Source organism: Schistocerca nitens, chromosome 6 (genome assembly GCF_023898315.1).
Source record: "Schistocerca nitens isolate TAMUIC-IGC-003100 chromosome 6, iqSchNite1.1, whole genome shotgun sequence".
Lineage (NCBI taxonomy): Eukaryota > Metazoa > Arthropoda > Insecta > Orthoptera > Acrididae > Schistocerca > Schistocerca nitens.
Window position 1 is genome coordinate 556,948,321 of NC_064619.1, and position 27,089 is coordinate 556,975,409.

Consider the following 27,089-nt stretch of genomic DNA (forward strand, 5'->3'; position numbering starts at 1 on the left):
AAAACAATTAGTTATTACCCAGTATAATTTCAAAGCTATTAAAGTCTGAAGCTGCGAAGATTATTAACATATCTCATGTTGTTTATTTACAGTGCTGATGATGCTCTTCCAGTCCAGAAGCGTATTTAAGTATAAAGTTGCCTTGAGTAGATATACGAGGTGACATACAAAAACTGCAAAAGTTATATTAATTAAAATTATTGTAATTACCTAGATGTTGTATCATACTATCATCTTTAAGGTATTTTTCAAGGGAGCGAATACATCAATTCTAAGGTTTATGCCACTTTCGAAACGAGTACTCGAAGTCAGGCTTTGTCAGGTTATTCAGCTCTCTCTCTACTTTTAAGTCTGAATCCTTGTATTCTGTGCCGGCCGGGATGGCCGAGCGGTTCTAGGCGCTACAGTCTGGAACCGCACGACCATTATGGTCGCAGGTCCGAATCCTGCCTCGGGCATGGGTGTGTGTGATGTCCTTAGGTTAGCTAGGTTTAAGTAGTTCTAAGTTCTAGGGGACTGATGACCTCAGATGTTAAGTCCCATAGTGCTCAGAGCCATTTGAACCTTGTATTCTGTCAAATATTCGCTCCTTCAACATGATTTTCATCTTAGGGAACAAGAATAACTCGCACAGAAGTAAATCTGATTAGTACAGTGGATGACTAACAAATATCATGTTGAAATTTCGCAGCAGATTAACTCTGTGTGGTGGCCCATCTCGAGCCGACAACCTTTGAGTGACGCAGTCAAATCCCCTATATCAACTGAGTTATCCATGCACAACTTATAGGCCGTAATCAGATCTTTAGTTCCACTAGGACTTCTCACCTACGTTCCAAATTTCACAGAAATTCTCCTGCATTCTTTGCAAGACCGGACTCGCAGGAGAGTGTCGTGCCCGGCTAAATTCTTCGGCACAGAATTAGTTTGCGAAAGGCAAAAGTTCAAGGTTCGAGTCCCAATTCAGCACACTGATTTACACCACCAGCAAAGATTAAAATCAGCGCACTATCGGGTGCAGGATCAAAATCCGTTGAATGTCTCTCATCATATTGGCTTTCAAAGTAGATGTCATTCATGCTGCGTCAGAATTATGCCGTTTCAGTTGACATCTAAGGTTTCTTACAGTTATTTGTGTGAAATCATGACGAGCAATCCTCGCAACATATTGTTGTTGTGTGATGACAGCAGGCTTTGTGGGAGTACCTCTCCAACGGGAGGGGCGCTGAGTCACGACACGTGGCGGTGTGGGCGTGGTCCCCGAGAGGCAGGGTGTGCTTATCTCGGAGGGGCGTGGTGGTGTTGGAGGAGGCGACGCACTGCTTAAGGGCAGCTTAGCGGTCCATGTGGTCAGACTGCGGAAGGAAAGCGACACCGCTAGCTGACTGCCTGTGCCTCTACGGTATCCAGAGAGCAAGTGGACCTTTCGTGAAGATCGGACAAAGCCTGAAACCAGAAACCAACCATAATGACGCCTCTCGCCCTCCTGCTGTCTGAGGTAATCGTAGTACTCCTACTGTTCCTGCTAGTGAAGGCCGCATACTCGAGGCCCCACAACGTTCCTCCAGGTACGTACTTCGTGCTGTCTGTACTAGCAGGCTGAACAAGGCGTCACATCTTTGGTTTCGTCTACTCCTAGAGAGCAAACACTATATGGAACTAGCCGGCTGTCCATGAGAGAGCCGACATAAACGGTGTGCAGTCAATAACGGCCGCCATGTTTCTACCAGTCTGCTGACTATATGCTCGTTTAGGTGCTTCTTTAATGTGAAATAGAGTCACTTCTAATCAATATATGGTCATATGGAGTATCTTCGCAAATTTTTAGTTCCCTTGCTGTGGCCTATTACTTGTCCACACCAAAGATTTTCTGCAATACTCAGGCCCTGAGATTTGCGGTATTTCTACTACATAGTAGTTATTTCATAAAACGTTGCAGTTTTAACAAACACATAGTTTATAATTACTTCACAATATTAATACGAGGTTTCATCTGTCATAATGAAAAATAAACGTAATTTAAACTGTGGGAGAGAAGGAAAATGTATTTTTCCGTGGTTATAACTGTGTTCCAGTATCACAACTTTTCTGTTATTGCCACGCATGCCTCTCCTTCTGTGAAAGATACAGTAAAGTATATCGAATGACGAAGTTTCATAGGCACATCGTAGTTATTACAAAGACAAGTTCGAAGTTGCTCTGGTCCCTAGTCTATCCTGTGCAAGTTTCATTTTTTCTGCATAACACTGCAACCTATCTCTACTTGAACCTGCCTGCTGCAGTCAAGCCTGAGCTCTACTGAAATTTTTACCTAGCCCCACCCCCGCTCCCCTCACTTCCATGCATCCACGCATTAGCAAACTGACCATTCCTTGATGCCTAAGGACATGTCCTGCCAATCGATTATCTCTTTTACTCAAGTGGTGCCATAAATTTCTTTACTACCTAGTTCGATTCAGAGTATGTCTACATCAACACACATACTCTACAAACTACTATGGCCGGCCGCTGTGACCGAGCGGTTCTAGGCGCTACAGTCTGGAACCGCGTTGCTGCTACGGTCGCAGGTTCGAATCCTACCTCCGGCATGGATGTGTGTGATGTCCTTAGGTTAGTTAGGTTTAAGTAGATCTAAGTTCTAGGGGACTGATGACCTAGATGTTGAGTCCCATAGTGCTCAGAGCCATTTGAACCATTTTTGAAACCACTATGAATTGCATGGCAAAGGGCACTTAGAATTGTTCAGTGTTTGGATTTCTTCCCGTTTTAATCGCATATGGAGTGCAGAAAGAAAGACTCTTCGCGCACAAATTAGACGAATCATCTACCCTTGCCTTGACGATACCTTTGGGAGCGATACGCCTGGGGTTGTAGGTGTTTTACATATTCGTAATGTTTTTCCTTGCGTTAAGCAAACCACTGATTATTCGAGTCGCTCTTCTTTGTATATGTTAAATATCCTCTCTTAGTACCATTTGGTACAGGGCGCTCCACACCTCAGCACCTCAGCAGTATTATAACATGGGACGCACGTGTGATTTGTAAGAGCAGTCTCCTTTGCAGAATGACTGTATTTAGCGGGTATTGCGACCATGAACCGGCCTGCTACCTGCCTTGCCTACGACCGTATCTGTGTGATCATTGCATTTTATATCGTCACAAATCGTTAAACCCAGATATTAGTATGAGACGACGGATACCAATTGTGAATCTCTGATGTTGTAGTCACACAGTACAACTTTCCTACGTTCTGTGAATTGCATAATCTTACATTTCTGAACAAAAATGGTTCAAATGGCTCTGAGCACTATGGGACTCAACATCTTAGGTCATAAGTCCCCTAGAACTTAGAACTACTTAAACCTAACTAACCTAAGGACATCACACACACCCATGCCCGAGGCAGGATTCGAACCTGCGACCGTAGCAGCCCCGCGGTTCCGGACTGCAGCGCCAGAACCGCACGGCCACCGCGGCCGGCATTTCTGAACATTTGAAGCAAGTTGCTACTATTTGCACCCCTTTGAAACCTTATCAAGATATGACTGGATGTTTGTGAAGTTATTTCATGTAGCACATCACAATAAATCAGTGCATCATCTCCAAATAGTCTGAGGTTTATTTTAATATTGTCTTATTGTCATTAATGTACAACTTGAACAACAAGGCTTTCAACCTATTTCCCTGGAGCAATTCGAGATAACATACTGCACATTCCCTGCTAAGAAATCATCAATCTAGCTGCATGTTTCGTTTGATACTCTATATAATCTTACTTCTTAAATGGATGTTGGTGTTCTGCCATGTCAAATGCTTTTCAGAAGTGAAGAAATATTGCGTCCAGCTGATTGACGAACCATTTCATATAGGATATTATGTGAGGAAAACGTAAGCTGAAATTCGCGTGATCAGTGTTTCCAGAAACTATTCTGGTTGACATGGAGGTGGCCATTCTGTCACAGGTATCTCATTATATTTGCGCGCGGGATGTATTCTAAGACTCTACAACGTGTGGACGTCAGTGAGACGGTATGATTGTTCTGTGAACCACTTTTCTTACCCATCCGGTGGACCAGTGTATCTTGTGCTTTCTTCCAGTTACTGAGAAATTCTTTTGTTCAGGGATCTACGGTGTATTACGGTTAAAATGGGAACTAGCTTAGTCAAAAATCTGTATAGAATCTGGCTGTTGTTCCATCGATCCCAAGAGCCTTGTTTAATTTTAGCAAAAGTAACTGTTCTTTTAACGCCATTGACACCCATATCCATATCATTTATCATTGCAATGGCATGAGAATTACATCTGAGCAGTATCCTTCACAGTGGCTGTACAATTCAAAACGGAGCTCAGAATGTCGGCTTTTGGGTTGCTACACTCTATTTCCGTTTCTGTGTCATCGACAATGCATGGGAAATGGAAGATGCTAGATACTTTGTGCCAACACTATCGCTCTACCGTGACAATGATTTGCTGCGTACTTCCAACAATCGTTCTATTAAATCATGCTCTCACTGCCTGTAATACTCTCACATGCATTTAATTACTCAGTTTCGTTAACGATACTCCAATAGGCACTGTGTTTCTCTCTTCCCATAGCAAAATGCTTCTCTTAGCTTTACCAGATCAAGTGCTTTTATTGTTTTTGGCATGCAGTAAAACAGATCACAACTGCCTACTTAATTCGCCAGTAGCACAAGTATGAAAGGTGGTGTTGCGTTGCTTCTCGGTTGTTACGACACTTCGTTTTATTGGTTCTGCACAGAAATAGCACAACCACATGTCACCTCCTGTCACAAAAAATCATTTCTGTTATTACAGATGTTATGTATTTTTGGATATAGAGTTTTCGAGATGTAGATGTATCCGGAAACATGACTTAGATAAGCTCCTTGTTTTTGAGAGAAAAGTGCTTCGGAAGATCTTCGGTCCGGTTCTGAATGCAGATACAGGGGGAATGGAGGATCAGATACAACCAAGAGCTTGAGGAACTATACCAACAGCCCAGCATAGCAGGAACTGTCAAAGCAAAACGAATGCAGTGGGCCGGCCATGTGGCCCGGATGGAGGATCACAGATGGCCTCGGAAGCTCCTGGATTTCACACCTACAGGAAAGAGACCGCCAGGGAGACCCAAGAAGCTTTGGAGGGATGGACTTCATGAAGATTTAAACCAAGTGTCAATAAAATGGCTCTGAGCACTATGGGACTTAACATCTGAGGTCATCAGTCCCCTAGAACTTAAAACTACTTGAACCTAACTAACCTAAGGACATCACACACATCCATGCCCGAGGCAGGATTCGAACCTGCGACCGTAGCGGTCACGCGGTTCCACACTAAAGCGCGTAGAACCGCACGGCCACACCGGCCGGCAAGTGTCAATAGACGTGGACGGATGGCGGATAGCAAAATGGACAGAATACAGTGGAGGAGGAAACTTGTAGATGCATGCGGTCCACTGGGCCTGATCACGTAGTAGTAGTGGTACTAGTAGTAGTAGATGTAACTTCAGTTGTGACCCTGGGAAGTGTGTTGGATCCTTGCTGTTCGTGTTACATATGTCTGACCTTGCAGACGATATCAAGAGTAACGTCCAACGTTCCACGAATGATACAGTTGTCTTTAATGAAATACTGTCTGAAAAAAGCTGCACAGATATTCAGTAGGATCTTGACAAGTTTACAAAGTGGGGCAGATAAAGGCTACTTGCTTTAAATTTTCAGAAATATAAAATTGTCCACTTCACAAAATCAACGAGTCACAGCCGTAATCGGTCCACTCATAAAAATACCTGGGTGTAGCAATTTGTAGGGATATGAATTGTAACGATCACAATGACTCCGTCGCAAGAAAAATACGTGGCAGGATTAGTTGGAAGAATTCTAGGGAACTTCTATCAGTCTACAAAGAAAATTCCTTGCAAAACAATCGTGGGATCCACCCTAGCATATGCTCAATTTTGTGGGACCCACAGCAAATAGGTGATATCGAACATATCCCGAGACAGGCAGCACGAACTGTCACAGGTTTGCTTGAACCATGGTCGAGTTACACGGAGATGCTGAAGAAACTGAACTGACATACGACTGAAGACAGACACAACCATCCCTAGTATGTTTACTTCCCAAATTTCAGGAACCAAATTTAAATCAAGAACGTAGGATTATACTACACTCATGTGCGTACACTTCTCCCTTCGTGAACGCGAAGATAAGATTAGTTATCACACCGCGCACAGAGATATTTAAACAGCCAGTTTTTCTCCGCTGCATACGTCAATGGAACGAGAAGGAGTCCGAATAACTAGTACGTACAACGGGAAGTATTCAAGTATGATCTGCTGCAGTTCGCAGTGGTTTACAGAGTGTGGACGTAGATGGAGTTGTACTTACATATTAAAAAGCATGTTCACTATAAACAAAATGATGAAAATATTTGTGTGCAACTTATAGCGGTAATCAAAACAGTACTGATTCCTCTCATTATCAGAAGTTAATACAGCAAAAAAATTTGACATTTTGATTCATCCACGGCTCGTAGCAACATATCCTTGAAATATTACTCGTATAGTGTAATAAATTATTTCCTGTGGTCCATTGCTTCACTAACGTTAAACACAATTTTTAACGAAATTTATGTGTTTGGAAGGTTCATCTACCCCCTAATATCTCTCTAAATGTTTTCTCTCTACAGCATATAGGCAACCTTTTATAAAATATACACAGTGAAAGAACTTACTGTGTTTCTTGGTGGTACTCAACTGCAAAAATAGTAGCTGAACGTTGCTCTGTCGTACACAATCTAGTCTGCTAACCAGATATTTTCAGATATTTTAGATGAAAATTGGTCCTCCTCTGCATCTTATGCAATTTGTTTGGCAATTCCAGTTATAGACTTCTAAGACTTGTAGAGGGTAGTGAGTACATAACATTTTGAGTAGTAACCCATGTCCGGAAACGTACCGCTTCCGTTTTACCACAGTTTCAATTAATATGTGTAACGCGTTCACCTTTCCACTCAAGCTAACTGGTCCTGCTTACATGATCTTTCTACAAAACGTGTTTGACCCGCTCTTGGAAGCTGTGCCACAGGATGTCCGTTAGCAAATATTGTTTCAGCACGACGGTGCAAAACCTCACTTCTCACGAGCGATTCGGAGACCTATGACGATATGGTGAAAGATAGATAGGCCGAGGTGGTCCAATCGTTAGGCCGACGCGATCACCGGATTTAACTCCTATTGACTACTTCTTGTGCGGTCGTACGCAGAGTTTAACTTACGAGGATCCGTAGAGATGAGGAAGATCGGCTGGCACGAGTTTTGGCCGCTGCACTAGACACTGAAGAGACACCAGGTGGAATGGAGAGCGTGTACCAGAACTTGCCTCGTAGGTACAGTGTCTGTAACAACGTTCAAGCTTCCAAAAAAATTTAAGTTAATTGACAAGATAATGAATTATGTCTTCTGTTCTTGGTATTTTATCCAGTTATTTTACTGCATCGACAGTGTAGCAGATTTTGTAGACCCAATTCCCAATTACATAAACTTACAATCCCACGTCATCTCGGGGCTGAGATCCTACGTATTTTGAGTCTTGAGGTGTTTTGATGATGATGATGATAATACGTTGGTTCGGATGCATGACTGCCAGGCCTTCAGGGCAACCATGCTAATTCTTTTATAAGAGGAGTGATGTGTATATTAGTAAAACAGGGGGAAAACAGTACCAAAGCACCGTTATATACAAATACACATGCACAGAGACATGCACACGCACGCACATACGGCAATATCAAATTCATTTTTAATCAACTCTAAATCCTACAATAAAGAGAAGAAACTGATTGGGATAATCGAAAATAGCACAACGATGTGGCTGGCAGATCACTGCACTGTTGCTGTTGTGGTCTTCAGTCCTGAGACTGGTTTGATGCAGCTCTCCATGCTACTCTATCCTGTGCAAGCTTCTTCATCTCCCAGTACCTACTGCAACCTACATCCTTCTGAATCTGCTTAGTGTATTCATCTCTTAGTCTCCCCCTACGATTTTGACCCTCCACACTGCCCTCCAATACTAAATTGGTGATCCCTCGATGCCTCAGAACATGTCCTACCAACCGATCCCTTCTTCTGGTCAAGTTGTGCCACAAACTCCTCTTCTCCCCAATCCTATTCAATACCTCCTCATTAGTTATGTGATCTACCCATCTAATCTTCAGCATTCTTCTGTAGCACCACATTTCGAAAGCTTCTATTCTCTTCTTGTCCAAACTATTTACCGTCCATGTTTCACTTCCATACATGGCTACACTCCATACAAATACTTTCAGAAATGACTTCCTGGCACTTAAATCTATACTCGATGTTAACAAATTTCTCTTCTTCAGAAACGCTTTCCTTGCCATTGCCAGTCTCCATTTTATATCCTCTCTACTTCGACCATCATCAGTTATTTTGCTCCCCAAATAGCAAAACTCCTTTACTACTTTAAGTGTCTCATTTCCTAATCTAATTCCCTCAACATCACCCGACTTAATTCGACTACATTCCATTATCCTCGTTTTGCTTTTGTTGATGTTCATCTTATATCCTCCCTTCAAGACACCATCCATTCCGTTCAACTGCTCTTCCAAGTCCTTTGCTGTCTCTGACAGAATTACAATGTCATCGGCAAACCTCAAAGTTTTTATTTCTTCTCCATGGATTTTAATACCTACTCCGAATTTTTCTTTTGTTTACTTTACTGCTTGCTCAATATACAGATTGAATAACATCGGGGAGAGGCTACAACCCTGTCTTACTCCCTTCCCAACCACTGCTTCCCTTTCATGTCCCTCGACTCTTATAACTGCCATCTGGTTTCTGTACAAATTGTAAATAGTCTTTCGCTCCCTGTATTTTACCCCTGCCACCTTTAGAATTTGAAAGAGAGTATTCCAGTCAACATTGTCATAAGCTTTCTCTAAGTCCACAAATGCGAGAAATGTAGGTTTGCCTTTCCTTAATCTTTCTTCTAAGATAAGTCGTAAGGTCAGTATTGCCTCACGTGTTCCAGTATTTCACTGCACTAAAAGCATATAATCTAGCGACTCTACAACACACTGCAATCTTAAAGTCTTTGTTGGGATCCGGACGTTACACAATTTTCTAAAAATTTTACTGAATTTTTCTCGTCGTTAGCTGAAACTGAGGGCAGGTCAGCAACCTAAGCTTGATTTTGCCCTCTCGCCAAAATAAGGACACCTCTTGGGATAACATAAAATGAATTCGGTCAAAGTGTGGCGTGCAGTGAAGCGTCTGTTACGGTCCCACAGACTGGGAGTTCTGGGAGTTGAAGCTGGGGGATCAAGCTGTGTGTTAGTAGCCAGTGTCGTGTTTGGCAGCGTGTCATGGTTCATGGTTACTTCATCCCGCCGGAGTGATCGGTATGAGGTACAGCATTGCCAGATGGTTGGCTTCACCGCTTGCCAGCCACACCTTCCTCCACAGTTTCGTGACACGTCGTACTCCATGCCATCTCCCAAGATAAGGTCATAAAGGAAATGCATAAGGTTCTTCAACGCCATATGAATCCTGCTAAGGCTACCTTCTACGCTGTGCAGGTATAAACTTTAGAGTGGGCCCAGAGCTGATGGAACAGCGTCGCTTCACTCTGAGGTACATGCGGGACTTCGGATTCGGACGGCGTTCCGACCATCTAGAGTCGGAGATCGAGGCTGAGATGATGGAACTGGTGGAGCTCATCCGGGGAGAACGAAAGGATGAGGTGAGTCTCATCAACACTCTTCCTTCCCGCTACCTGTACATACCATAGAGAAGTTGCGTTAGTGGCACTCTTGTTGCTCTGGATACCTATTAATTCATGGTCATCTCTTTAGTAGTTGGAAACTTCTTGATGGTTAATCGGTGTAGTCTGTGTACATTAAACACGTTAGTTGCAGTAGCAGTCTCAAGAAACATTACTGACAGTATGTATAAATGAGCTTGTCCTTCAGAAGCTCCAAGTATGGTAGTTTTCCCATATACAATTGGTGGAGGAAGCAGAGATTATGCAAAGAAGAGCAGCGCTTTTCATCACATACTTGTTAAAATTCTTAGAGGTAATTCCTTTCAAGTGTCGGCCAGTAAATATCTTCATCCTACCTATATTCCGCGAAAGGACCGTGTTGATGAAATTAGAGATTCGAGCTGAGAAAGAGATTTGCCTACGATCTCCCTACCTAAGCAACATTTGCGATTGTAACATAAAAGGGGGGGGGGGGGAGGGGGAGTGACAGTAGTCCAGAAAGTATCCTCCACCACACATCATGAAGTGGCTGGCTGAGTATAGTTGTAGAAATATGTCACCACTAATAGGCGTTGCTCAGAATAATGGTGTGTATAATAAAGTTTAACAATGAGTGCAATTAACTAACACTCAAAGCCAAAGTAAACAGTGATTCAAATTTTTAATTAACTTAATTTAAGATTTCTGAGTGATTCGTTCTACATACACATATGCCACCTACACCAGTTGAGCTTGATTTTCTAGGAAAAACTATCTCGAGCTGGCAAGTTCCACTAGTGGAAAGCAACAGGCCTTGTTTTTTTCCCCCTCGTGTTGTTTCTGGGCTCTGTAAGTCTGCACTCAGAGAAAATTGGGGAACATCAAAGCCATTAATTAGTCAACTTCACTTCTCAGAAGAGTGGCTTCTTTAAACAGTGACCAGTAAAGCCACACCGTCTAGCACAGCTATAAAACGAAAACAGACCGCAGCTGAGCACCTCATTGTGGCGCACTTTGAGGCAGAATCCGTGTTGGTCAGTTACAGATGTGACAGATGACTTTTAAGAACTGGGACTGCCTTAACTTCGCACCATGAGAGCAGTGCAATGTAATCAAACCATGGAACTTAAGAACTGATCCTATTCTAGGCATTTTGGACTCTGTTTTATTTTACTATGATACTTTTATAACGTAGGCGCAGAGTTTTTGAACAACGATAATCCGAAAGAACTTCTTTTCCAGTTCTACATCTTATCCCTCATACTACTACTTATGTTTGAACTCCTGCAGCGACAGTTACACTAACATAAAAGGATCTCCTTTGCAAATCAGTCACTCGAAGCTCCATTTCGATCAAAGGGCTTTAGAGTGAGTGAGGTACTAGTCCATCAGAGAATAGTGTAGCTCATTCCAGTTCATGAATTTCAAACTTCTGTGTGTATCTGCAGTACATACACTGATGGGAAAAAATAGCAAAAAATAATTAATGTAGAGAGATGAAATTTAAGGCAATCATTTGTCGATGTAACAAATTTAAGTTGGTAAATTCCGAAGGTGGCAAGGGGAAAAATACAGGGGGCGAAAGGCTATTTACAATTTGGACAGAAACTAGACGGCAGGTATAAGAGTCGAGGGACATGCAAGGGAAGCAGTGGTTGGGAGGGGAGTGAGACAGGCTTGTAGCCTTTCCCCGATGTTATTCAATCTGTATATTGAGCAAGCAGTGAAGGAAACAAAGGAAAATTCGGAATAGGTATTAAAATCCATGGAGAAGAAATAAGAACTTTTAAGTTTGCCGATGACATTGTAATTCTGTCAGATACAGCAAATGGAAAAGCAGTTGAACGGAATGGATAATGTCTTGAAAGGAGGATTTAAGACGAACATCAACAAAAGCAAAACGAAGATAATGGAATGTAGTCGAATTAAGACGGCTGATGCTGAGGGAATTAGATTAGGAAATGAGACACTTAAAATAGTAAAGGAGTTTTGCTATTTGGGGAGCAAAATAACTGACGATGGTCGAAGTAGAGAGGATATAAAATGGAGACTGGCAATGGCAAGGAAATCGCTTCTGAAGAAGAGAAATTTGTTAACATCGAGTATAGATTTAAATGTCAGGAAGTCGTTTCTGAAAGTATTTTTGTGGAGTGTAGCCATGTATGGAAGTGAAACATGGACGATAAATAGTTTGGACAAGAAGAGAATAGAAGCTTTCAAAATGTGGTGCTACAGAAGAATGCTGAAGATTAGATGGGTAGATCACTTAACTAATGAGGAGGTATTGAATAGGACTGGGGAGAAGAGAAGTTTGTGGCACAACTTGACTAGAAGAAGGGATCGGTTGGTAGGACATGTTCTGTGGCATCAAGGGATCACCGATTTAGTATTGGAGGGCAGTGTGGAGGGTCAAAATCGTAGGGGGAGACCAAGAGATGAATACCCTAAGCAGATTCAGAAGGATGTAGGTTGCAGTAGGTACTGGGAGATGAAGCAGCTTGCACAGGATAGAGTAGCATGGAGAGCTGCATCAAACCAGTCTCAGGACTGAAGACGACAACAACAACAACATAGCGTGATCACAGGTTAGTGAAGCGCAAGAAAAGACATTGCAAATGTGAAATGCTGGTACATTAATAACCCATATAACCACCATAATGTTGAATACAAGCGTGAAGACGTGCTTGCATTGTTTGTACAGGTGCCGGATGTCAGTTTGTGGGATGGAGTTCCATGCCTGTTCCACTCTGTCGCTCAATCCAGCGATGGTTAATGCTGAGCGATTCTTTTTTCCCTACCAGTGTAGTACTGCAGTGGATTCTGTGTGTGTGTGACACTCAACGTTTCGACAGGCGGTGGTGCAGCCATCATCAGGAGGAGACTGCAGCCGGCGCGTGCTGCTGCCTGATGCACTGTTCCCCGGGTTCATCAACGGCTTCATGCCGGTGGTGGCGGGCAGCCGGCTGCCGCGGACAGCAGACGGTGTGTGCCGCTACCTGGGGCACGCGGGCCTGCAGATGGCCAGGGCTGGAGACGCCACAGGCGGTTTCCTCACGCTGCACTCCGCACTGGCCTCCATCGCGCCCAAGATGTCCGGCTACCACGACACGGTCGAGTCCGCCGAAAAGATCCTGACCTACTTTCATGTGAGCACACACTGATGTACTTGCTGCTAAAAGAAATGTTTTCTTAAGTAAAACTAACAAGTGCAATTACCTACAGCTCTATTTAATTATTATGTAGAGGAGGGACTGATATCTCACAGCAATGCCAGAACGCTGGAGCATATATCAGGATCATACACAGAGTATCAGGAACTGCAGTGAGGCCGGCTGGTTTGGCCGAGCGGTTCTAGGCGCTTCAGTCTGGAATCGCGCGACCGCTATGGTCGCAGATTCGAATCCTGCCTCGGGCATTGATGTGTGTGATGTCCTTAGGTTAGTTAGGTTTAAGTAGTTCTAAGTTCTAGGGGACTATTGACCTCAGATGTTAAGTCCCATACGGCTCAGAGCCATTTGAACCATTTGAACTTGCAGTGACCTTGAACGTTGTTAAATATACATTTACAGCTACATTAATGCTCTGAAACTCACATCTAAGCGTGTGTCTTAGGGTTGATAAAAAGATTGTGCTACGATTTTTCTAGTGCTCCACTCCACCACATAGGAAAAATGAACATTTAAAAATTCCTGTGTCACCTCTGATTTATCTTATTGTATCACGATCGTCATTTCTTCCTCCAAGAGCCAACAAAATAATATGAAATTAATCGGAGAAGTTTGGTAATCGAACTATCCTGAAAAGATCTCGCTGCAACGAAAAACGCCTTTGTTTTGATAAATCTAATATTAACTCGCTAATTACATTAATCAGTGGCCCTCTCGCCATTATTTCGCGATAACACAAAATACACTGATGTCTAAACTTCCTTACCATCTATCTTGTATGGTAAGCATCTCATACCGTGCAACAATAATAACGACGATGGCCGAGAGTCGCTTGGGCAGTTTCTTTCGTGAATTTGTTGCTGCTTCTGCTCCAACACAATGGAATTTTGGTTCACCTACTCCATAACATTTTCCCCGTGTCGGTTTCTGTTTAAGTGATTCGTAATTACAATCTGTAGGTACATAGTTGAATAATTTGCTCATAAATAAGGCGGGAGTCACGTTGAGGAGAAATCCACAGTTGTTCAATTACACTATTGCTGACTAACACCTGGCAACACTTACTACCACAAAATATCTAGGAGAAACCACTGCAGGTATCGAAATTGGAGCGACCATATAAAGCAACTGATAGGGAAACGCAGATGTCAGTTTAAGAATCATTGGAAGAACCTTAAGAAAACGCAGTTCATTCATGAAAGAAGTGTCATACAATATCCATTTTCGCCTGATTCTTGAGGATTGCTAATCAGTCTGATGCACTCACCAGTTTGGGTTAGTAGAAGAGATGGAAAATACCCAACGAAGAGAATGCTTTCCGTCCCAGGTTCGTTTACAAACCACGAGAACTTTATGGATATCTTGAAAAAACTCCAGTGGTAAATGCTACGAGAGAGGCATTGTGCATCATGGAGAGGTTTACTACTGAGATTCTGAAGCATAGTTCTCAGGAAGAGTCGGACTACACATCACTTCCTTTCACCTAGTCTCACAAAATGACCTGACCGAGAAAATCGACAAGTTACAAATCATATGGAGGTTTATCTACAGTCATTATCCGCACGTGCCCTTTCATGAATGGGAAAGGAAAATGTGAAAGGCTAGTGGTACCTTACATACCGTCCGCCAAACACCGTAAGGTGACTTGCGGATTGTAGAAGTAGATGTATATGTAGAACGTTCTGTGTGAGCAAGTAGTGCACTCTGGCAAAACTTGCTCCCTTTAGATGATTGCCTATACTTTGTTGGTGCCCAAGACCAGCCCCAGCTTCTCTGCTTGCTGCTAAATCCATGTAGAAAAGCATTTCTCCGAGACTTTGATGAGAAAATAGAAGGAGGGTTTGCTTCCAGAACTGCTAATAAAGAACTGAGAGAGAACTTCTCAGCAGATTACGGTCTTGATATATTCGGAGAGTTTGCTTCCAGAACTGCTAATAAAGAACTGAGAGAGAACTTCTCAGCAGATTACGGTCTTGATATATTCGATGTTAATCCGTTCTATGTACCTTACCATCCTCGGTTCACATGCCAAAAAATGGTTCCAATGGCTCTGAGCACTATGGGATTTAACATCTGAGGTAATCAGTCCTTAGAACTTAGAACTACTTAAACCTAACTAACCTAATGAAGTCACACACATCCATGCCCGAGGCAGGATTCGAACCTGCGACCGTAGCGGTCGCGCAGTTCCAGACTGAAGCGCCTAGAACCGCTCGGCCATACCTGCCGGCCAGTTCACATGCCAAAACAGCTTCAAGTTATCTGCCAAGATTTTCACCCATTTCCAAGTTAGAACTATGTTGACACTTTGTCAGTAAATGACTTTAGGTTGTTCCTTTTTTCCTGAGTATACTTGAATCTCCAGATTTGCCAGAGATGATTATTGTGACACGTGACAAGAATGTTGAGGCATCCTAGATCTGAGCTTCTACTTTCAAGATTTATTGTCATCGGTGATAACACCTCAAAATCACACAGGAATGCCAAGTCACCAGTAGGAACCTTGTTTATAAACACAAAAGGTAACATATTTTCTAGATGGAAATTGAGGTATTTCTTAGATATGAAAGAAGATTTCCGATTAATTTCCGCGAGGGTTATCTGTATTTACATCTTCCATTTTGACGTTGCATTTTTACCAATATTCCACTCCATTCGAAAGTATTCATTGTTTTACTGCTGTCAACTCTAGTCTCACAACTTACTGGAGATAACTATCTTATAAATGGTTCATCAATAGATTTTCTCCTTCTTATGTTAAATCCTTTGTGCAATTCATACTGGTTTTAAACCATTCCCTCCCATTTTCTTATACTGAAATTCCTTCTACACGCTTAAAAGTCAGCGATGGAAACAAATCAGTCGTTGAAAAGTGCTATGTGGGCAGTCATGGGCTATTGATATTGCGAATTGAAAATCATGAATTACTCCTCTCAACTGTGCACCGCTAAATTAAAGGGAAAACACAACCCATGGTTATGAAGACTTTTGCTTAGGCATTACCTTCTCTTTACATTCTGATGCGTGAAAGTGTGACGCTTGGCAAATGTTAGGACACTATTTGTGCCACAAGTCTACAAACACCTAAATATATTACTCGCAAATCGGGAAGAGTACCTTCCTAATTGAGTTTTTGAACTTCGAGTGCTGCATTTTTGCACTCTCCACATTTAGTGCGTCCTGTGTACATCAGTGATAAAGGACTTGATGCGGATAACATTGCTTAAAGTCAACAAAAACTCTTCCTCTCACAACATAAATATCACTTAAGTGATTTAAGTCTGTCTTTTTTGCAGCAAGTGATCGAGGAACACGAGAAGACATATTCTGATGATCACATGAGGGACTTTATTGACAGATATCTGAGAGAAATAAAGGATAAGAAGAAGTCCGAGGTTGAAACAGTATATTCCAGTAAGTACCTAAATAGAACATGCATTTATTCACTAACGAACTTACTTCTTTTAAGCTCTTTGACAAAGCAAACAAATCAGCTGTCTTAAAATTGTTGTCAGAACTCCCTGGAGGCTCGAGTAGGGGAAGCAAAAATAAACTTGCTGAATGTCGAGTTAGTCTAGACAAAACCTATTGCATTTGCTGTGACCAATTCGAGTTATGTTTTATGGTGTCTGCTAACACTCTGTGTCCGATAAAACTGTTCTTGTCCCATGAAACCTTTTGGTAACATTATCATAACGGCCTGAAGATGATAAGCTGGTGCATCACTTTAATACTACAAACGTTTAGCACTACCATAATACATAATACGTGAGATGCCCTGCAACATTTGCTATGTCAGGTAAACCAGGCAAGTTTTTGTCTGCAGCTGACCAGCTGGGGGTCATCCTGTTCGATACCTTCCTGCCGGCGTCCATGGTGAAGTCAACGGTCCTCTCGTGGGTCCTACTGTATGTGGCACGCCACCCAGTGGCACAACGGTAGGCGCAACTCGAGCTGGACTCCGTCGTGGGAGAGTCGAGACTTCCCAACCTCAACGACCGCCCCAGTGAGTAACCATCAGGTGCGCCACCACTGGCTTACAGAAGTGTGGCCCATTGTTGACTGAGGGACGAAGAGGTGTTGTCAAGGGTTCCAATAGGAACAAGTGTCTCACCTCACTAATTTCTATATCTCCTTCGGCACCTATAACGCATATTTTCTGCAGCTCTTCACTGTAGATTTCTATAAATAGTGCAGGTATGATGTATAGTCACATTTATGTTTCTGATGACAGGGCTATAGCAGAAGAGTGTGAAATCTGTTTATGATATGTAGACTGCTTTCCTCATATCGCATCATGCGGATCTCCTAATTAATATTCCCAGATTATGGATCACCATCGCACGTTCTGGAGAGTTTTGCATATTAACCCTAGACACAACAGATAGTCTGACTATCAAGAACTGTATGGCACCACCTATTCAATGTTCACAGAACATGAGACTCCGGACACACTGGCCTTGCACTCGGTAATATCTGGACGGTCCTTTAAGAGAATACGGGCCATGCTCCCGTCCAGTCATCCAGATTTAGGTTTTGCATGGTTCCCAACATTTGTTTGAGGCAAAAACCGAGACAAATACTTTGAAAAATTACCTATCTGCACTGGTGCCAATCATTAATGAAAGCACTGCCGGTTGAACGTTAACCCTACCTTTTACCTAAGACGAATTGTAGGAATGAATGTTTCTCAATAACCCACTTTTTGATACAGTTACCTACCACTTACATAGTTACCACTTCAATGGAGCTGCCACAGTAATGGAAGTAATCTCAGCGGCGATGATTAATTGTAGTCCGCCGCTTAATACATGAATAATCTGTACTCCGGTCTTTCAGGAGAAGCATGGCGCGATGAACACTGAATAAGCAAATCTGATTGCCCCTAGAGACATATACACACATAAATTTGTAACCACTCACGTCCATCTTCCCTATAGCCATAACCACTAACGAAGTTAGAACTACCGATAAAATTAATTTTAGCATCAAGAATATCACATAGCCCAGTTCATGTCACAATTGATGTATTTAAAGTACAATATTTATATTTTATATATTGGAAATACATTATGTATCTCTACAGAGAACAATACTCTACATCCTACAGATGTTTCATTGTACCACCGAACTTGTGTATGTCTCTCCACATTATTCATCAAAGAGAGTTCTTCGAGTCACTGGAAATTATGCTTATGATAATGTTCACATGCAAGACAGAATGTTTTGGTTTGGTTATTAACAGCAACCTGTTGTCTGCAGCTTACCGTACACGGAAGCCATCCTGCGAGAGACGATGAGGATACAGACGTTGCTACCAATTGGAATCCCTCAGCAGCCACAGAAGACATAACCCTGCAAGGACACTCCATACCAAAGGTCAGTTGAAAATCTTTGTCGCCTACTTGGAATTCTCCAACTAAACGTTCATGTGGGAAACTCTAGCTTTATTGGTATTCTCCGTACCAAAGGTACCTCTGTCACCTTCTGGAATACTTTGTACCAAAGATCAATGTGAAACTTCTTTCCCCTATTGAGATACACCATACAAAGGTTGTTTGGGATCCCATAGCCCATTTTGGGATGCTCCATACAGGTGGTCAGTTAGGGACCTCTACTTCCTATCGGAATCCTCCATGTCAAATGTCAGATGGGAACATCTTGCTCCTGTTGCGATACATGGTATTTGCTGCCCCATCAAGAAGGACATTGCCTACATAAAGATTTGGTACAAATGTGACTACAAGTTTTCTAATGCATGTATAAAGTCATATGGATGAAATTACATTTAAACGTTAGTCAAGCAAATAGAATATTTCTAATTTGTTAGTACAAAGTCTGAATATCATACTAGAATTTCTACAGCAGTTTTGTATGCAGGGGGTGGAATTAATTTTAAACGCTATACGTGCAAACAGAGTATTTATCCTCTATTAATCTATAGTCTGATTGACATTTTAGAATTTCTACAGCAATCATAGACACAAACATATTAATTTCTAAGTTCTGATTGGTACATTCTGTTGCAGGGAACTGTGGCGGTGGCCAACTTATGGAGCATGCATATGGACAAGAGTGTGTGGGGAGACCCAGAGAAATTCAGACCAGAGAGATTCCTTAACACCGATGGAAGTCTCTGCATCAGGGATCTCAAATTGCCCTTCAGCACTGGTATGTGTTGTCGTGTCCTTGGTTATTTACATATAGTGTAATCACACGTCTTAAATATCCCATTTTGGTTACTATGATCCACCTCTAGCGACAGGAAGTTTGTTAGTTTTTGCCACTACTTACATAGATGTTGCTGAAGCTGACAAGTGTTTTGCTGTGTTAGCACACAACTAGTTTAATATAGGTGTCTAGGTGGACACAAACTAAAAACATTTGTTTGGGTGTGTAACTCAAGGTGTAAAATGGTGATTTCTATTTGCGATATTAGCCGAAATATTTTTAATTATTCTACATATGATATATTCACACACCAATATGGGTTTTACTGAAAAATGCAAAAACTTGTTCTTGTTGTTCTTTCTTTTTCGTACAGAACTGATAGTATGGTCTTTATTGTTTTTGTAATAAAGAAACATTAATTATAACGTTAATTTCGACTGCATAAAGTACCAACTCTACTTGACGGACGTTAAGTAGAAGGTGATTCACACTAATAAGAAATGGGATGGGACCCAAAGTTGTGCCCTTAAGTGATCCGTTTTTAATTTCTCCACAGTTGCTAAATTTTTTGCCCTTCCAGGATCATTCAGCACCTCATTTTTTTTTCTTCGTTGCATATGATTCAGAGTAGTTCCGTGTACCACCATTAATTTCATGAAACCTAAGTTACAAATTCATCTCTATTATAAGTCTGTTGCTATGCGAGATATATCTGGCAGCAAGTGCTTATTTGTGTTTGCAGGAAAGCTGTTGTGCTCTGAGGAGACGTTCGCCAGACAGAACATGTTCCTCATGCTGGCAGCCCTTCTGCAGAATTTCTCAGTTCGAGCTGACGGCCTGACGCCTCTCCACTGCAACATCCCGGGGGCCATCGAGACCCCGCCTGCCTTCTGGGCCCAGTTCGAGATCCGGTGAAGGCACTTAACCCTTCAGTACACTATATGTAGTTGTTAACGTATTGGCTGCTCCCATCTCGAGACTGTTGCCATACAACGAACTGATTTCTATCACGTGAACAATGTTATAAAACGCGAAATATGTACATTCGAGACTTTGTTATGATACTCGTAAGAGAGAGCCTGCAATAGACATGTAATAAATCGTTATATTGTTGCCTGTCTTTAATGAAGACACACGAAGCTCACCAAAGCACTGCGAACTGTCATCTCAAACGTTGATTTCTTGAAGACTGGCTTTATTGTTAATTTTGTAATACTCCATAAATTTGTACAGTATTTATTATAAAAAGTTTATTTATTTAATTAAAAAATTTCTCATTATGGATGTTCTGGTATTGATTATTATCCTTTTGTCCTTGCCAGGCAATATATACATCTCCATCTATACCTACATCCACATCCGTAGTCTGCAAGTCACTGTGAAGTGCACGAAAAAGTTTATTTTCCACTATAGCACATATTTTTTCACTCACTCCATTTGCGTATGGAGCCCAGGGGAAAAATTTTCTTCATTGACGCTGTGAGCAGTGTAATTAATCTAAGATTGTCTTCATGGACTCTACGATACTTACAGGCTCTCTGATATTCCTAGAATCCTCGGATAAGATTTGCTCTCGAATCTGTAGGTAGGCCTTTACAGCATAATTAGCATTGATATCCAAACGTTTGCTAGTTAAGGTTTTTCAGCACATCAATTACGCTCTCTTGTGAATCGAGGAAACCTGTCTTCATTCAAACCGCCTTCTTTTTATACTTTCAACAAACCTTCTTAGTCCTTCCTCGCATGTATCCCAGACATTTTAACAATTTTCTATGATGTGTCACGTAAGTGTTTTGTGATCTCCCACGTAAAAACGCTGCATTTTTCCAGTATCCTACAAAACAACTCGAGTCTGGCTACTGCTTTACCTACGACTGTGATAATTCTGTTTCATGTGCCTCGAAAGTATTACATTCACTAATTTGTATGTGTTGAAATCCTATTGTGACTCATCAATATTGTAGTCATACGGTACTACAGTTTGGTGTTTTATGAAGTTCACTATTTTACATAATCCCTAGCAGATATGGAAATGTTTCATGTTATAACTGTATCATCTGCAAGATAGGTGATACAAGAAGTCTGTGACAGCTCATCTCAGATGTGAAATACGGTGGCATACAGTGTAGCCCTACTGATAAAACCATAGCTTACCTTAAATGAATGAATCGCATTGAAATAAAAATAATGGTTGGATATGGATGAAATAAATGAAAATGAAATAAAATGAAGTAATGGTATAACATACAGGGTGATTTTGCTAAATGGTGACCAACTGCAGGGAACAGTCCCTGACAGGATATGAAGTAAACAAGGTCACACGGGCTTAAGGCCGGAAATGCTTTCCAAGGGAAGTACACCCACTTGAACGTGGGGGTAAAAGGTGTTTCAAAAAAATGGTTCAAATGGCTCTGAGCACTATGGGACTCAACTGCTGTGGTCATAAGTCCCCTAGAACTTAGAACTACTTAAACCTAACTAACCTAAGGACATCACACACATCCATGCCCGAGGCAGGATTCGAACCTGCGACCGTAGCAGTCGCACGGTTCCGGACTGCGCGCCTAGAACCGCGAGACCACCGCGGCCGGCAAAGGTGTTTCGTAGCCTTGGTTTCAGTGATTGAAAGCATGGATAACGCAGCGCAGAAGTGGGAATTTTCTGTCTGGACTAGTGTTTTAGTGGTACAGTGGGAGTGAACCATCAGCACTGGTTCAGTCTCAATGTGTGGGTGGGGAGTACCGCCGACTGTCTCGTGACACCAGTCATCCTTCCTCAACGCCTCACAGGCGAGGCATATGTGCGCTTCCCGCGTGTGTCCCTGCCTCCCCTGCTCCAAGACGTGTCTTTGGTAGTGTGATCGGTAATTTGGTTCCTACATGATGGTGCTCCATGTAACTCCCGAATTTCTGTGTGGAGGTATCTCGACACACAATGAATCTGAACCGGTATTTGTGGTATCACTAAAACTCTAGTATAGACTGATCATTAGCACTTGTCTAGTGCGTTCTCGTTGAAACCGACGCTGTCAAAGATCTTTTATCTCCGACTCGGATGTACCTCAATTGAAAGCATTTCCAGTAGTATATCCATCTGACGTGTATTTCACTCCTTATCTTCTTAGGGATGGTGTGTCGCAGTTTGTTACCACTTAGCAAAATCACCTTGTATATCCACTGTGGCATGGTGTGTCAAGTATCTCTATTGACTCCGTTCTCGGAACGTTAGTATCCCAACTGCCTTGTGGGACAACCTCTGGTGGTAGTATTCAGGTATCTTTGGTGGAAACGTCAGTTAAAGTGAAAATTGAGCCAACACTGGAGTCCTGGATCCTAATGGTTAACGACTGATAAATAATAAGCAAAACTCCGGGTTCGAGTCCCGACATGGCAAGAAACTTTCACTACTAACTCCTGCATGTACAGGGACACAGTTATCGAACTGTATGAAATAAAATCGCCATAACTTCTGAACGCCTTGCGTTGGGACGTTCAAACTGCACGGTTGACCATAGGGAATGATGGGATTTAGTATGTGCATGTATGTTTTGGCTTAGCAACGAAGCCCACTTTTATTTGGATGGGACGTCAGCGAGCAAAATTGGCGCTTTTTGGGGACTGCGAATCCGCATTTCGAGATCGAGAAGTCTCTTCACCCTCAGTGGGTGACTGTGTCGTGAGCAATGTTTAGTCACAGAATAATTGGTACGATATTCCTTTATCTACGGTGACTACCGAACGGTACGTGAGAGTTCTGGAAGATGATTTCATCCCTATTATCCAAAGTGATCCGATTTCGGCAAGATGTGGTTCATGCAAGACAGAACTCGACCCCACAGAAGCAGGAGAGCGTTTGATATCCTGCAGGAGCACTTTGAGGACCGCAGTCTGGCTCTGGGGTACACAGATAAAAAAAACATAAATTACTTACAAACTACGGCGGGCACACACTTTATTCAGCAAGTAAACGTCACTACAGATACTCAGATTTAGGTTATGACATGTCCGATATGCCTACCATCATTGGAATTCTGCATGACCCACTGAAGCGTCCGTACATCGATGCTGTCGATGACCTCCTGAATGACTGTTTTCACCTAAATAACGGTTCAAACGGCTCTAAGCACTATGGGTCTCAACATCTGAGGTCATCAGTCCCCTACACTTAGAAATACTTAAACCTAACTAACCTAAGGACATCACACACATCCATGCCCGAGGCAGAATTCGAACCTGCGACCGTAGCAGCAGCGCGATTCCAGACTGAATCGCCTAGAACCTATCGGCCACTCAGCAATGGTTTTGGAGTTATTGCTGTACACCTTTTCTTCAATATAGCCCCACAAAAAGGGGTCACAGGTGTTCAGATCAGGAGAATATGGTAGCCAATCGAGGCCCATGCCAGTGACCTCTGGGGCTCCCAGAGCCAGAATGCGACCACAAATGTCTCTTCCAGGACATCAAACACTGTCCTTCTTCGGTAGGGTCGAGATCCGTCTTGCATGAACCACATGTTGTTGAAATCAGGATCACTTTGGATAGTGGGGATGAAAACATCTTCGAGAACCATCACATACTGTTTGGTAGTCACAGAGCCATCAAGAAATATCGCACCGATTATTCCGTGACTGGACATCACACAGTCACCTGCAGAAGGTGAAGAGACTTCTCGATAGCGGATTCTTAGTCCCCCAAAGACGCCAGTTTTGGTTACTGACGAACCCATCCAAATGAAAGTGGGCTTCGTCGGTAAACCACTGCAGCACATGTACTGTAGCTTAGGTGATATTTATAGGCCAGCATGAGGCTGCTTCATAACTTGGGAGACCAACTGTTGGCCTTGACTTCCCCTACACAACTGTGGTGCACTGTAAAAACAATTTCGTTTTCCCCCTACAGACTTTTTCACTCGTTCCTGCCTTTACCTTTACACCTACATGTTAGTCCCGCAGGTTTCGTGATGTGTTCTTCGTACTTTAAATTAACTCGTCCTATTTTATTATCTCTTGCAATCCAGCGAAGAACTTCCTTGGCCATTCTAGTATCTTCCTTTGGCTACATGTGCCGCCCACTTCTATTTCTATTGTTGTTGTTGTTGTCTTCAGTCCTGAGACTGGTTTGATGCAGCTCTCCATGCTACTCTATCCTGTGCAAGCTTCTTCATCTGCCAGTACTTACTGCAACCTACATCCTTCTGAATCTACTTAGTGTATTCATCTCTTGGTGTCCCTCTACGATTTTTACCCTCCACGCCGCCCTCCAATGCTAAATTTGTGATCCCTTGATGCCTCAGAACATGTCCTACCAACCTGTCCCTTCTTCTTGTCAACTTGTACCACAAACTCCTCTTCTCCCCAATTCTATTCAATACCTCCTCATTAGTTATGTGATCTACCCATCTAATCTTCAGCATTCTTCTGTAGCACCACATTTCAAAAGCTTCTATTCTCTTCTTGTCCAAACTATTTATCGTCCATGTTTCATTTCCATACATGGCTACACTCCATACAAAGACTTTCAGGAACGACTTCCTGACGCTTAAATCTATACTCGATGTTAACAAATTTCTCTTCTTCAGAAACGCTTTCCTTGCCATTGCCAGTCTACATTTTATATCCTCTCTACTTCGACCATCATCAGTTATTTTGCTCCCCAAATAGCAAAACTCCTTTACTACTTTAAGTGTCTCATTTCCTAATCTAATTCAGTCAGCATCACCCGACATAATTCGACTACATTCCATTATACTCGTTTTGCTTTTGTTGATGTTCATCTTATATCCTCCTTTCAAGACGCTGTCCATTCCATTCAACTGCTCTTCCAAGTCCTTTGCTGTCTCCGACAGAATTCCAAGTCATCGGCGAACCTCAAAGTTTTTATTTCTTCTCCATGGACTTTAATACCTACTCCGAATTTTTCTTTTGTTTCCTTTACTGCTTGCTCAATATACAGATTGAATAACATCGGGGACAGGCTACAACCCTGTCTCACTCCCTTCCCAACCGCTGCTTCCCTTTCATCCCCCTCGACTCATAACTGCCATCTGGTTTCTGTACAAGTTGTAAATAGCCTTTCGCTCCCTGTATTTTACCCCTGCCACCTTTAGAATTTGAATGAGAATATTCCAGTCAACATCGCCAAAAGCTTTCTCTAAGTCCACAAATGCTAGAAATGTAGGTTTGCCTTTCCTTAATCTATTTTCTAAGATAAGTCGTAAGATCAGTATTGCCTCACGTGTTCCAACATTTCTGCGGAATCTAAACTGATCTTCGCCGAGGTCGGCTTCTACCGGTTTTTCCATTCGTCTGTAACGAATTCGCGTTAGTATTTTGCAGCTGTGACTTATTAAACTGATAGTTCGGTAATTTTCACATCTGTCAACACCTGCTTTCTTTGTTATTGGAATTATTATATTCTTCTTGAAGTCTGAGGGTATTTCGCCTGTCTCATACATCTTGCTCACCAGATGGTAGAGTTTTGTCATGACTGGCTCTCCCAAGGCCACAAGTAGTTCCAATGGAATGTTGTCTATTCCCGAGGCCTTGTTTCGACTCAGGTCTTTCAGTGCTCTGTCAAACTCTTCACGCAGTATCGTATCTCCCATTTCATCTTCATCTACATCCTCTTCCATTTCCATAATATTGTCCTCAAGCACATTGCCCTTGTATAGACCCTCTATATACTCCTTCCACCTTTCTGCTTTCCCTTCTTTGCTTAGAACTGAGTTTCCATCTGAGCTCTTGATATTCATACAAGTGGCTCTCTTCTCTCCAAAGGTCTCTTTAATTTTGCTGTAGGCAGTATCTATCTTACCCCTAGTGAGATAAGCCTCTACATCCTTACATTTGTCCTACCTGCCCGATTAAGCGATCTGACATTCCACGCTCTGATCCGTAGAACGCCAGTTTTCTTTCTCCTGATAACGACGCCCTTTTGAGTAGTCCCCTCCCGGAGATCTGAATGGGGTACTATTTTACCTCCGGAATATTCTACCCAAGTGGACGCCATCATCATTTAACCATACAGTAGAGCTGCATGCCCTCGGGAAAAATTACGGCTGTAGTTTCCCCTTGCTTTCAGCCGTTCGCAGTACCAGCACAGCAAGGCCGTTTTGGTTAGTTTTGCAAGGCCAGATTAGTCAATCATCCAGACTGTTGCCCCTGCAGCTACTGAAAAGGCTGCTGCCCGTATTCAGGAACCACACGTTTGTCTGGCCTCTCAACAGATACCCCTCCGTTGTGGTTGCACCTACGGTACGGCCATCTGTATCGCTGATGCACGCAAGCCTCCCCACCAACGGCAAGGTCCATGGTTCATGGGGGTAGGCTGCTTCTGTTACATGCATAATATCGCTAAATTCTCTTCCACGATACATTGGTTCTCTCTTCTGTACAAATTTTGTTTAAAATTTTACTTAAAATTTATTGAACCCAGATATTGTGGCCATTCACAGTCCCTGATCAAATCTATAATCTCGTGGACAGCTTGCAATCAGACCACTGTGCTATATACGCTTCTAACGAACACCTGTAGAATATTTAACAATACCATAGCCATGGCAGGTTGATGCAAATGTTTTCAAAGAGCTCTTCCTTATCGTTATATGACGATAGCAACAAGTATTTAGTTCTCACATCGACTAAACAGTTTTATAATTTATTTTTCTTCTCATTCATATAATGTTTTTCGCTGTGGTTAGTGGAAATATTTCAGAAAATCTTGTTCCTTAACGAGAGGAGGCTGATGGGTCTGCAGTTTTTTATGTTTTTTCATCTCTGTTTCTTCGAGTACAACAAATACTAGTACATGATATTGCAACACTTTCTAATAATTTAAATTTTTCAAAGAATGTAACAATTTTCCTTAAAGTATTTAACCCTGAATGACTTCATTGAAATACAGAGTGATTCAGAAAGGTGATGACAATTTCCACTGGCACTATACATTGTAGTTGAATTCTCTCGAGTTTATTTGAAAGATGATG

At 42.2% G+C, this 27,089-nt stretch overlaps 1 protein-coding gene across 1 annotated transcript; it reads left to right on the forward strand.

Moving 5' to 3' along the window:
- Nucleotides 1-1,468: 1,468 nt before the first annotated feature.
- Nucleotides 1,469-20,021, forward strand: LOC126263461 (probable cytochrome P450 304a1). Its single transcript, XM_049960554.1, has 9 exons — nt 1,469-1,568; nt 9,605-9,768; nt 12,621-12,914; nt 16,232-16,349; nt 16,735-16,811; nt 16,878-16,945; nt 18,198-18,269; nt 18,940-19,106; nt 19,849-20,021. Exons 1-9 carry the CDS (start codon nt 1,469-1,471, stop codon nt 20,019-20,021), a joined length of 1,233 nt encoding a protein of 410 aa, XP_049816511.1.
- The last annotated feature ends 7,068 nt before the right edge of the window (nt 20,022-27,089 follow it).

What these genes read in the sequence shown, in the direction of transcription:
- LOC126263461 (XM_049960554.1), top strand. Translation starts at nt 1,469, where the DNA reads ATGACGCCTCTCGCCCTCCTGCTGTCTGAGGTAATCGTAGTACTCCTA. An exon ending in AGATCCTGACCTACTTTCAT is followed by an intron (nt 12,915 to 16,231) that starts GTGAGCACACAC and finishes TCTTTTTTGCAG; the next exon opens with CAAGTGATCGAGGAACACGA. An exon ending in CTCAACGACCGCCCCAGTGA is followed by an intron (nt 16,946 to 18,197) that starts GTAACCATCAGG and finishes TGTTGTCTGCAG; the next exon opens with CTTACCGTACACGGAAGCCA.